A 13550-nucleotide genomic window follows, 5' to 3' on the forward strand; every position below is an offset into this window, starting at 1 on the left:
TTTGCGTTCAACAAAAAGTAAATTTCTCTGAAGGAAAAAAAAAAAAAGAAAAAGATGGAGAACTGTGGGAGACCTGAAACTGTGTTTGCATTTGGAAGACTGTGCCTCCCTTCAATTTTCTTACTGTCAAAATATCCTGAAAATATCTGTGTTTTTCTTCCTTTCCTGCCCCACCCCCAATTAGGAGTTTAAAGTGGGAAATTCTGAAGTATTTAATTGCAAATCTTTCAAAATCAAGTTTTTGACATATTTTAAAATAAACTCATAGATCTAAATGACTATTTCAGCTCAAAAATGAGAAAAAAAATCAAGTAGATCAGCGATGAAATAAACTGCAAACACGTTTCCTTAGGGTTGAACAAATGCCTTGAATTCACCCTATTTTTAGTTTGTTTCTCTCTTTTCCCTGAGCTTCAGTTCCACACACTTTCAGTTTGTTTGACCCTTTTTAACATTTCTATTACTCATCCCTAGTTTAGTTTTTCATTTCTTTAAATATTAATGAAAGAACAACAGTTACACATTATTCTTTTTTCTTAATCAAGAAATCAAGTAAATGTCTTGAGGTTGAGCAAACAGGGGAAAGCATTCCATACAGCAAAAGATTTACAGAAATTATGGACAGAAAGCCCTTACTTGGGGAATGAGTCAGTCTGCTGTCTAGCAGAAAAAATCAGCAGGGAGGTATAGAGCTTTTAGAAACAGCTTACGAATTTACAGCTTGCTAAGTAAATGAATTCTCTGTGTCTCTCATACACATACACTAACTCATTCCCCACACATGCATACATACAGGTCTCTGGTGGAAAGACAGGGAATGTGCAGTATGCAATGCACATGAACTTTCTGTTTAGAGGAGAAAAGATTTTTCCAATAGGCACAAAATCCCACCCCCTCGGCATCCCTCCTTCCCCTGTGTCTGACACTGACTTCAAGGGAGGAGTTGAGCCAATTATCTGTGAGTCCTACAGAAGGAAAATCTGCAATTTGCCAGTAGTTGTGAGAGAGAGAGGGAGAAAGGCAGGGAGGGAAGGAAAAATACTTAACTGGCAGATGTAAAGAAAAGCCCCTTTTATCCTAGAGAGAGGGAATATTTTAAAGCAAATCTCAGACCAGAAGAAAAGAAGCCAGTGGGGAGGGATGAGCCAGGCAAGATCTGGGGAAGCATAGGGTCACCAAAGGCAACTTCCATGCCGACCCTGATCTTTCTGCAGAGGATCTGAGGCAGCACAGAGGCAGGGTGGGCCAGCTGGATGCACCCACTACCCTGCACGAGTAGGTGCTGCTCCTGAAATTCTTTCCCCACCGCAGAGCCTACAAAGTACAACTTGCAAGAAAAGGCAGTGGAGCGGGAGAGACTCTGCCTCTCCTTTTCTTGAACTGAGCCTGTAAGGGAAAATCTCATCTGCCCAAAGGGAAGAACTGTCACTGGTTCTGAGACTCTTCTTTAGTCTAAGTCAGTTGCCTGATCCAGTTCCATGGGGGAACGCCCTCTGGAGCCCTGCGGTCCTTCCCAATCCTGCTAAGTTCTTGGGAAATACTGGAGAAGAACCGAGCCCAGAACAAGCAGCGTGGGATCCACAGAACAGCCTTTTACAACAGCAGCCACCTCTGATTAAAATTATCAGCTTCATCAGACTGCACCGAGACCCAGGACTGCTCCTCCTGGGAAAGAGAGGTAAGAAATCAGCACGGAGTTTGCGGTGAAAGTAGGAAACAAGCATCCCGCAGGAGTGATTCTGGTGTGCATGAAAATTACAGGGACACTAGTAATGAGTAAGAAGTGACAGGTGTGTTATGCATGTTACAGTTTGTGTCTGCCTATGTCCTTTTTAGCTGGGTGCAGTGATTAACACCGGGGCAGCAGACAGAGACGCAGCAGCTGAAGACAGAGGAGTGCAAGGGAGGTAGTTCAGAAGTCTATTCATGAATGAGGAGTTGTAGGGAGAGCATACACCCTGATGGGAGGTTGGAAAACTAAGGTGGAATAACTCTGGGCAGGTTGAATAAAGAATATCTTCCTTAGCTATCTCCCTTTGGGTGCTCAGGTTTAAATTTGTCAGCAGCTCACCGGCATTCAGACAAGCACTCTCCAGAGCATACAAAAGCAGGTTCATTGTCATTCATTCTGATGCCTGCCTATAAAAAGAAAAGTGGTGCTTAGCAGGTAGAGCATAACACAGGATGTCAAGAGAAATGGGGTTTAATGTTGATTTTGGACCACAGTTTCAGCTTTTTCTGGGCAAATGAGCTTTTCTCTTCATTCAGTGTTATTTGGAGATAACATTAATTGCCTGTATTTCTATGGCATTCTGGAATCCCTGCACTGTACCAATATAAAATACTATTATAAACTTCCTAGCATCAAGCCTGTTCATAAAGCAGAAAGTACCACTGGGAATTAATCTATGCTTAAGCATTTAATAAACTGGAAGGAAAAGATGTAGATTAAAGCCATCTGGAGGTTGTTTGTCTCCTCATTCTCTTCTGATTGATTTTGCTTTACTTAGTACATAAACATGTGGTGTCTCTCTGTTTCCTTTCTACTGTCTTTAATCTTTTTCACTGTATGAGCCCCTGTACTCCCCCCTGCCACTCCTGGGTGTCAAGGCTGAAGTTTCATTCCTTTTCTGAGGAGGAAAGGAGGCAGACTGTGTTGAACTAGAGAAAAACTGGACTGAGGGGATAAGAAGAGAAGGGTCAACACAAAAATATAAGCTCCCTGTTCAGTGGCACTCTGAGTCAGGTTTGCAGCAGAGGTGATGAGTAGCAACTCCACGAATCAAAATGCTGAAAAACGTATTTTGACTTCGAAGGAAATGAAATGCAGTTAAGAAAGCACAGGAGTCCTTTTGACTGAATGCCTTGACAGGTGGAACAAGGACAGTGTAAAGTCGGGTCCCTCAGCACACATGTTCTGTACAGGACATAAAAGGCATTAGCTCAAAATGCGTAACTGTGCTCTCTCCCAGATGCTTTTGCACCGAGTTGTACAGAACTGCTCTCTAGCAGGTGTAACTCACACAGTCCACTTGCCCTCATGCAGCTACACTGGTCCATCACGGCCTGAAGAGCTGCCTCACCTCTCGATACGGTTCTGGGCAGTAAAGTAGTTTGTAGTTTTTACAACTCATCTGTTTCCCTGCTCTTCTCTGCCAAATAAATAAGCCTCAGAGGGTGAAAACAAGCATTTTTTGTCTGCCCATGCAAAACAATATTGGACTGGCTATGTTGGATAGTGTACATGGCAGTGTTTCAGAGATCGAATATGGTACTTCTGCACTATTGGAGATAGGTCCTGTGGTAAACAAAACACAGAATCCAGTTCAAATACCAGCTGTGCTCCTTGCTGTCATTTCTGCCACAGTAATCCCAACAGTACCATAATTCTGCATGTGTGTGTCCATCCAAAGTCGTGTTCTGGCATTAATCTGGCTCTAATATTAGGCTGTCCTGCCCTCTGAATGTAATTCAGAGTGTAAGCTACTCCGAGGAGAGCATTGCATTTTCTTTTGTGCATTAAGTAGGGCTGAATATGCCATTATTGTGCTGCAAATTATGGCAATAATAATAAATAGTCATGTTTTGCTGTTTACTTGGGCTATAGCACAGAGCTTGTAATGATGCTGGATCAGAATTCCAGAGACTTCTTTATTTAGCAGTGACTGTATCTTCACTGCTGCTTTGGTGCTTAGCGCATGTTAAACAAAGTAAAATATTTTAAGCTCTTCCCTGAGATAATTGTCAGCTACATAAAAGCTTGGGAGATAAAAGTCACTCAAGGGAAAGATAGGAATCCAGATCTGGACCCAGAAATGATCTTTCTGTGTACATAAAGTACTTGCATTGTAATATTAAATAAACAACACCTAAGTTAAATAAATGGCACAGCGGGAACTTGAATATTCTTTAATAAGAACCTAGTAACTAAAATAAACTCTGTACAAAGTGTGCCTCCTTTGCTGTACCAGTCAGCTTTCCCCACACAGGGGCTGTATTTTTCTTTCAGCACACAGTTCATTTGAATTGGTACACGAAGAAGGTCTGAGCAGCGCTTTTTCTTTCCTACCAAAGTTTCCTGCATCTGAGTGCTATGCCAAAATGCAGTCTCCAGGGTCTCTAGACTCATTTTAGATGTCATGGGTTGGAAATCTTGTCTAATAGCTATTTAAGATGGCTGTCCTTCATCTTTTCTCCCGCTTGTAGTTAGCACCCATGCTTAGCAAAGCCAGTGGCACCCACAACATCTGTATGTATAAAGACTGGAGTTCCTTAAAAAATCTGTGTTTCTGCAGTTCCACCCATTGACAGCCATCCTGCTACAACAATGATAGTTTGATTATAGGGAGTTCCCACACTACCAGTCCAAACAGCAGAATTAAAATCTGTTTTATGAAAGGTCACTGGAGGCACAGATCTTTGAATTTATCACCAGTGCTATTTTGTGGCTCATGCTCCCTGCATCAGCAATGAATATTGCATGGGACCAGCTATTTAAAGTTACTGAGGTGTCTCGCTTGCACTGATGTTAAGCATTATTCTTGTTTCCATCTGACTTTTGGCTGATCTCAGAAAATGAGTATTATGCACAGCTGCTATTTAGGCAACCAAATGAAGTGATCTAGGTTCTAATGGCAGCTGCAGTGGCTGTAATATATGGGGGAATCTGACCTCTGTGTTTATGTATCTAAATGAGAACCAAGTTCTACTGAAAAATCTGGTAATGTGTAAGTGACACAGATGGTAGGAAGGAACCTGGTGTCTCAGTTGAAGAGCAGCTGATAAATTCAGCCCTTAATGTTTAAATGTAACAGCAAAGATAAATTCAGCCCTTAATGTTTAAATGTAACAGCAAATTACAATTCAAAATCATGTTATTTTCAGTGTAATTGCCTTCATTTTTATACTACTTTAAAAGAAAAGAAAGAACAACAATAACAATAAAATAAACCCAAAACAAAACAAAAAAACACTCACTGAAAATGAGACTGAAAAGTTTAAGCATTTCCAGTGAAAAAGATCTCTGTATGGACCACTTGATTGCTCTGCTGTGCAGGACTATGCTCTAGAGTGCTCTTTGGCAAGCTTGTGGTGAGGAGCTGCCTTATTTTACCCTCTATTTTGTTTCTGATCTTTCCTCCAATTCTGCTATTTCTTCTTTCAGGATCAAGCAATGATGAAGACCATGTCTGGTGGAAACTGCAACCTGAACGTGCCGGCCAAGAACTCGTATCGCATGGTGGTGCTGGGAGCCTCCAGGGTGGGGAAAAGCTCCATTGTCTCACGCTTCCTCAACGGCCGCTTCGAGGATCAGTACACTCCCACCATCGAGGATTTTCATCGCAAGGTCTACAACATACGGGGAGACATGTATCAGCTGGACATCCTGGACACCTCTGGGAATCACCCTTTCCCTGCCATGAGGAGGCTTTCCATCCTAACAGGTGAGAAAGTCGGGGGGAAGGTTGTAAGGACAGATGTTAACTTGAAAAGTGTTGCCTGGGGATGACTGGTTTTTGGGACATAGCTAAAGGGACTGCTTGATTTATTGCAAGATGCATTTCTATAGAGAGATAGTTCCTGGCCGGCATGTTCCCAGCACTAGAAGGAATGCATTAGTCAGAGTAGAGAAGTCCAGTGGGTGAAGGTCTGAAATTGAGATTTTCCCTTATCCATCTACCTTCCCCTTCTGCTTTGTATTTTTATTGATGTCACAAATAAATGGCTGAATGCAATTATGTGGGTATAAAGAGCAGCAAAGGGCAAATTAAGCATGTTATAGGATACATACTGTGAAAAATAAATCTAAAATGCACAGAAAGGGAATTCTAACCAAGAAAGTCACAAGGATTTTTTAATTCTGAAAATTCTAGCCTGATTTCCTTGATTTAATATTCCAGTAGAAGGATTGCTTTACTTTTACCCTTTCTCCTTAATCTGCATCTAATCAAATGTGTTTAAAGAGAAAAGAAGGGGAAATGGTGAGATCATTTTGCATCTTCTCACTGTCAAGCCATTCCTGTTGTGAGCTAAAATATATTACTTAATTATAAAAGTGACAGCAGATGTATATTTGGCCACAGCTCACAACAAACCTTATTTCTGGATTTGCTATCCATCTTTCTAACTGGCCAGTGAAACATGACATTCACATCTGACAAGGCTACAATCCATATTCAGTGAGGTCCTAGAACCAGTTTCTGGGATGCAAGTGTGAGCTTTAGACCCTGAAAGCTCTCATAGCATGTTCCACATGAGTGTCATTCAACAGGTGATGATTTGCCTTATTTACTTGCAAAAGGAATTGTAACTCAGGAAATGTCAAAAGGAAATGCCAGGGGATGTGTGTCATTTGTGTATTAGGGTTTTTTCATGGTCTGCTTCCCTTGAGGAAATGCAATGACAGCAGGGCGCACTGAGAAACCTCTCATTCCTGACTTGGGTGTTCAGGACTGATTAGCTGTAAACCTTCAGTTCAGGTGTTCTTTCGTGTATTGTGTAATCAAAGGGTTAAGGCTGAGTGGCTACCAGCTCTCCACTCTGTCTGATGTCTGAAAAGGATGTGTTTTACACAAAGATACAAATGAAAGGAAGTGAAAAGAAGAGCAATGCAGCAGAGCTGAGATAGAAACATGTCTACAAAAGAGATAAAAACAGGCAATAACTTGCAAACCCAGTGCAAACTAGGAATGCAACTGGATATGACTGGAGTAACATCATAGCCAAAAATCTTTTCCATAGCAATATAGAAAGATGTTAAATGGGAGTTAAATGAGAATAACTAAAGTACAGCTGAGTGAATAGGTGCCATAGGACCAAACAAAAAATACGGGGAGGAGATGGAAATAAAATAATTGCTTTTTTTAAAATTTGCTCCTCTGAAACTGGTTGTGACCAACAAGCCTTTACAATATCCTTTTTTTTTTTTAATTACAGGGGATGTTTTCATCCTGGTGTTCAGCCTGGACAACAGAGAATCCTTTGATGAGGTCAAGCGACTCCAGAAACAGATCCTTGAGGTCAAATCCTGCCTGAAGAATAAGACCAAGGAATCAGCTGACCTCCCCATGGTGATCTGTGGCAACAAAAATGACCACAGTGAAATCCTCCGCAAAGTACGCACTGACGAGGGTCAGAATCTTGTCTCCAGTGATGAAAACTGTGCTTACTTCGAAGTGTCAGCCAAGAAGAACACCAACGTGGATGAGATGTTTTATGTCCTCTTCAGCATGGCCAAGCTACCTCATGAGATGAGCCCTTCCCTCCACAGGAAAATCTCCATCCAGTACGGTGACACTTTCCAACAGAAATCCTTCCGGATGCGCCGAGTCAAGGACATGGATGCCTATGGCATGATCTCTCCCTTTGCTCGCCGGCCAAGTGTCAACAGTGACCTGAAGTATATAAAATCAAAAGTTCTCAGGGAAGGGCAGTCCAGGGAGAGAGAGAAATGCACAGTCCAGTGAAGGAGGCTTGCACTTCTGTCTGAAGACAACATCCACATGCAGTGCCTTAAAGAAAAATGGTCTGTGGAAGCAAAGAACAGGCTCGTGGGGTTTATTGAGAAAACCCAACATGGAGAAAGGATAACTTCCTGTGGATTCTGCTGAGTCACAAATGTAAATAACATCATCCTTGAAGTTGACTGGGAATAATCAAACATCTGAGATACAAGTGCATTTTTTGTCTTTGTAATGTAGTTGCTCTTCATTCCCCTCTTTGTTTGAAAAATACAGTCCTGAGAAGTAAAGACATTTCAACCTTATTGTTACAAAGAAAATAGATCAAAAATGCACAGAAGGCATTAACACGTGACCCAGCATGCAGCTCTTACTAAGAGAGAGGAGGTTGTGTGTGTGTGTACCTCTGTGTGCCCATGTGCACCTGTGCATGCATGTGTGGAGCTCTCCTTTTACAAAGTGGGACTTGCATTTCAAAAAGCAGCAGTCTTAACTGAGTATTCCCAGATTGGGAGTGGACTCTATGTATGGATGCATGACTTTCACTCACTTCTGAGGGCACCTGCATTAAGAACTTGGTTTTATGTTTGTTGGGACAGTTACCATTTGACATTGACATGAATGTTTGTATTACAGATTTTATTTGGGATTTGTTGGGTTTTTTTTTTAATTGTCTGGGGGTGGGTTTTTAGCAAAATCAGATGGCAAGTGCATTTGATATTAAACAGTGTCTGCTTTCTACCAGTGAAAGGTGGTTTACATCTGTAAAGCTTTCTAATATGTACACTGACTGAAAATGAAATTATTCTGCAAAAAGCCAATGCATTTGGCTGCTTTGAAAGCCTGGTGTGATGTTGTTTCTCAAAGCAGCCACGCCAATTCTGAGTTTCATAATACAAATGCCACCCTTTGCCTTTCTGGCCACTGGACTAATGATCCCTTCCTCTGCCTGTATCAGCTGAGAGTGAGCAGACTTATATGTAGAATCAGACCACTTCAGGGGCAGGATTGGATTCTTTTTCAAAAGTAAGAACTGAATGGTTATAGGGCCAGTTCCTTCATATTTCTTCTGCTGACATGCTTCTAGTAATTTTGTTCATGGTTTCCTTCAATGTCCAGTAAAAGTTGCCTTGATCATTTGCAGTGCAGAAGTCCTTCAGAACAGAAGCTTTGTCCTGGCTGTTCACACAGGATTGAACTGACTGGTCAGATAAATCTGGGGCTGTCCATTCACTTCTTTCCTTTCTCAGTCCAGTACAGGCTTCCTTATCTTCAGTTCACTCCGTGTTCTGCTTCTGGCTCTGTTGTTTGATGAGCTCCTGTACGCCCTCAAAGTCCAATATATTCTCTCAAATGTGAGCTTGCTACTCTTGCTGACTGGAATGAGATGTGTGCACACATATCTGTGGGCAAAGCATGGCCCCAAGACAGTAAACAACAGTAGAATATATATGTTATATATACCTCAGAAAGACATTCAGATATATTGTCCCTCCCTCACCCTAAAGTTCTGTGTTTGGTTACATCTGCCTTGCTGTGTCCAGGGCAGAGCTGTGAGCTAATTTGTGCTATAATTTGACAGGAAACCAAGAATGATGATTGTCTGTAAAAATTAGCCTCTGGGATTCAAAGTCCCATCTCCATTTATCAACTCCACCCTTCATTGGTACTGTATTGGTAAAATACACTGTTCTTTTATTCCTGTTGCCAGGGCAGCACCTTTCTGACCATGTCTCCCTCCCTTCTATAAATATGTATATGGTTTATGATTAAACCTGATTTATTTATTAGCTGCGTGCTGGTTTGGTTGTTTGGTTGGCTTTTTTAATTTCTAATTTTTAATTTTTTTTTAAATTTTAATTTTAACAAGAATAATGAAGAAGATCCTATATTTATGTTGTGCAGGTGAATCTAGGTAAGTGAGTTCTGGGTTGAGAGTCCCAGTGAGATCTCCAGTAAGTTCTGGAAGAGCCTTTTATGTCCTCCAGACACCAGGGGCTACACATTTTCCTGTTCGGAACAGAACTGTGTCTATATCCATACCTATCTATCAATCATCTTTTTGACCAATAACTTATATATACAGATATCTGCAGAGGCAGACAGTTACTTTTTCCCAAGCTGCCTCCAAAATGAAAGAACAACAACTCTCTTCCTCCTGCACAGAGCTGATGTGTTGATCCCTGGTGCAATTTAACGTGGTCTCTGCAGAGACATCGCTGTTTATCTCAGCAATCTCTCCAGGTTGCCATCGGTACCTCCCACTTCTGTGAACCCTGGTCCCTCTGAGCACATCCTCACCACTCCACAGACTCTCCACCCAAGTGTATGACTATGAATGTACCAGTGATCAGGCCCTGGGACTCGTGTGCCTCAAGGACATGGAGTGGGTTTGAAGATGGAGTGAGAAAGGCATAAGTAATGGATATTGGTTAGGTTAAGGGACCCTGGAATACTAAATGAGAACTCCTTGCACTATAAACCATGCACTGCCTTACTGACCCTGCATCCACTCTCCTAGGCCTGTAGGATAAAGCTGGATTTTTAAAGAGCCTTCCAAATCAAGTCTCTGTCTTATAACAATGACCACACCATTATTTCCCCTACTTCTGAACATCTCCACAAACACAGTCTTTCCATCTCCACAAAGACAGCAGATTTCCACACCCTTCCATGTTCTCCTATTCCTGCCACTTCCACCATGGACACAAAGCCACCCAGCATGGAAAAGCAACATTGCCATGACAACAGGGGCACAAGTGTAGGAGAGGCTGAAGACCAAAGAGCAGGTGCTGACATATGCTGGATGCCACAGGAATGCCAGTGAGCCCCAGCTGCAAAGTCCAGCTTGGCCAGCCAATGCTCAAGGTGAGAAACATCTGAGAAACTGGCTGGGAATGAAGGTGAGGCAGCATTACAGCCACCCACAAAAACAAATGGCAATAAGCAGATAATCTTATTAAAGTAATCCTAGTCTTCTCAGTGCATTTTGTTACTGATGGTAATTGCTTTTGAAGTTAGATTTTCATGCTCCTGAAGACTTTTTTTTCTTTTATTGTATCATTACAGTCATTCTATTAATATCCATATATTATTTGGGCTCTAAAAGTCCTTACAGCCCCTAAACCAGACAGTATGTGTATCAGTTGTTTATTCACAGTTAGCAGCCTTTATGTTCTGTGGAAAGGCTAGGGACTGGGAAACAGAGAGCAAGGCTACCTTCCTGCATAGGGGACATAAGGTAAGGCAGGAAGAGGAAAGAGGAATTGTTTCTTTCCTGCTAGCCACTGAATGCATCTGTAGAACAGAAAAGGGAAGAACTTTATGGGAAACTCTTATTATGTGTGTTCAAAAACTGTGCGACCCTGAAAGGAACAAAGAAGAGACCTACAGCCAGGTCTCAGAGGCACCACCAAAAAGAGAAACCACCTCTTTTTTTTCTTTTTTCCTTTGAGATTCAAGAGACCTGCATGGAACTTACTGCAATCCAAGAAGTCATGAAAATGCACAGGACTAAGGGCAGGCCTGGAGGAAGGAATCTGTCTGGAAGAGATGCTAAGAGTACCCTTCCTTGGTCTTACCTGGTGTAATTAATTTGCTTTATTCCCACAGCTACCTCATCCTACATTGCAGTACATAAACCCCATCACTAGTGATGCAAAGCCTTACTTACGGTTTTTGTGTACTTACTTTCAGGACAATAGGCAGAGACCCAGCTGAGGATCAATCACAGCCCTGGAACAAGACTGAGATTTATTTTTTATATTGCTCAACACAGCAAGATAGTCCTTGTCCTGAAGAAATTACCAATCAACACATAGGAGCTACTATAAATATTGGCAAAAATCTAATCAAGACACAGGGTCAGTACAAATCAGGAAGGAAATAGTGATCATGGTGAATTAAGTAAAAAACAATCTGAGGGTGGAGAGGACAGAATGAAGGCCTGTTTTGACATCCAAAGGATTAAATTAGGCTTCTGTTCTGAAGGATCCCCAGGAGAGCTGCTGCCACCAGGCCAGCCTAATGCTAGAGAGAGGCTTTCATGATGCAGCCTCACAAAGAGCATTGTCTCCCTGAGACCCTGGGGTTCAATATGTCTGATTGTCTGAGAGGTCAAAGGTCTTTCAGAAAGGCAAGTAGGAAATGGTGGGATAATTTTTTAAAGGGCAGCAGAAGAGAGCTTCAAAAGGGTGCTCACAAAGGATGAGCAACAGGAGGTTGTCCAGGTAAATAATCGAAAAGATAGGCTAGAATATAAGCTATAAAATGTACCTTTCATCTTTATTTCATACTTCTCTACGCACAAGTCAAAGAGAAGACATTTTATTTAGCCTTTTTGTCCTTCCTCAAATGTTAGCCACTGCTTACTGCTGTGTAGAACCCACCTCTCATTACACCTTTTTCTGCCTTAGATTTACTCTCCTGTCATCTATCTTATTATGGGCTGCTCTGTCCTAGTATCTTGGCTAGGGTAGAAGGTTACAAGAAAAAGTGTTTTTGAAATAACTGATGATTATTTGATTTGATTTGAAATCACTGTTACATTCAGGGACTTTATTAGCATTATTGTTTCTGTAAAATTACACGGTGGCAGGCTCAGATTAAAGGATCTCCTTGAAAAAGTATATAAAACATGATATAATGTACATTTTCCCCACTGGTTTCTATAGCAACAGCCTTTTCTCTGCGCTCAGAAAGAGCAGGGAATTTGCAGGGGGGAGATGACTAGCAGTAGCTCTGCCCTGCTCAGATCTTTCACTTCTGAGTCCTCATGGGAAATTTTCCTCCCTTCAGTTTCTCTTATGTGGAGAAACAAAGACCTCCAGCCAGAGCTGCTTTGCAATCTACTCTATATGTCTTGCAAAGCTGTGGGTTGGATATTTACCACAGACAAGAAAGTTGTATTGCATGATTTCCATTTCCATGATGTGATTGTCAACTCGGGCATTGCTCCTGGCACAGTGCCTGATTTGGGGAATACACATGGCAAAGTGCTATGAATCAACTGCTGCACTCAGGTTTAGTTAGAGCTAACTGTGAGCCTTGACCATCTCCACTCTTCCCTGTGCCTGTCAGGCTCACTCTGAGCCTGAGATTTCCCAGAGAAACATTTCCTTCTGCATCATGGCAACATCAGCCAAAGACCTTTCCTTGCCTCTACCATCACCGGTCATCCACAGCAAACAGAACCACACTAAGTCCCAGGCATCATGTTCCTAGAAAGTTATTGACAGCTTGGAAGGAGACCAAGAACTAGCAAGAAAAACATTTTATGAGCCTAAGGGGATTGACTTGAGTAAGCCTTAAGAAAACTCTGAAAGGGATAACTCTGTGCTATGCAGGCAAACAAACTCTGAGACAGCCTGGCTGAAAACCCCTTGATGTGTTTGAGAGGTGGAGATGACAACTGAGACAGCTTTTTTTTTAGAGTTGAACAGGGGGATAGTTCAGTTCGGAACAGGAGTATTAAGCAGGAAGATGTAGGAAAAACAGCAGAGCAGATTTTAGGGCAGTGGAATCTACTAGAATTTTTTCTAGAAGATGTCAGGAAAGCCCCATTAGGAAAACACTGGGAAAAACACTGACACCTACATGGCCAGCAGGGATAACCTAGTGTTGGCAGTGGGCTAGGCTGACTGAGCCAGTATGTTTTCTTGATCCCACACATTTGTTTCTGTGATGGACTCTGAACCCAAGTCTGCTTCAAAGAAATTTCCTCAGACTGTTTGTCGTCACTGCACACTCCCAGTCCCACAAGTGGAGGGTTGGTAGCACACTGGTCCCCTCCCAGCAAACCACTAACAATAGAGACAAGACTTCTTACGTCAGACCCTGCTTTTCACAGCATTTCCACAAAGATCCCTGGACTGTTTGGAGCAAACAGCTCCTTTGGTGACTAGTCCATGAACAGCTTTTTGTGCATTTGTTTATTTTTCAGAAGTATTTGATGACTCATTAATGCAAATGGGTCCTGTGCTTTAACTGGGCTGGTTAACTAAGATTATCTGTTCAGATTAAACATGAACACAAGGACGAATGAGGCCACTGTGTTTCAGGACATCATGTAGCAAAGTAAAATAACATAAA

At 41.9% G+C, this 13550-nt stretch overlaps 1 protein-coding gene across 1 annotated transcript; it reads left to right on the top strand.

Annotated features, from left to right (window-relative positions):
- The first annotated feature begins 977 nt into the window (after positions 1-977).
- Positions 978-7975, top strand: RASD2 (RASD family member 2). Its single transcript, XM_068191111.1, has 3 exons — positions 978-1678; positions 5165-5444; positions 6937-7975. Exons 2-3 carry the CDS (start codon positions 5174-5176, stop codon positions 7464-7466), a joined length of 801 nt encoding a protein of 266 aa, XP_068047212.1. The 5' UTR covers positions 978-1678; positions 5165-5173; the 3' UTR covers positions 7467-7975.
- The last annotated feature ends 5575 nt before the right edge of the window (positions 7976-13550 follow it).

This window comes from Anomalospiza imberbis, chromosome 5, assembly GCF_031753505.1.
Source record: "Anomalospiza imberbis isolate Cuckoo-Finch-1a 21T00152 chromosome 5, ASM3175350v1, whole genome shotgun sequence".
Classification (NCBI taxonomy): Eukaryota; Metazoa; Chordata; class Aves; order Passeriformes; family Viduidae; genus Anomalospiza; species Anomalospiza imberbis.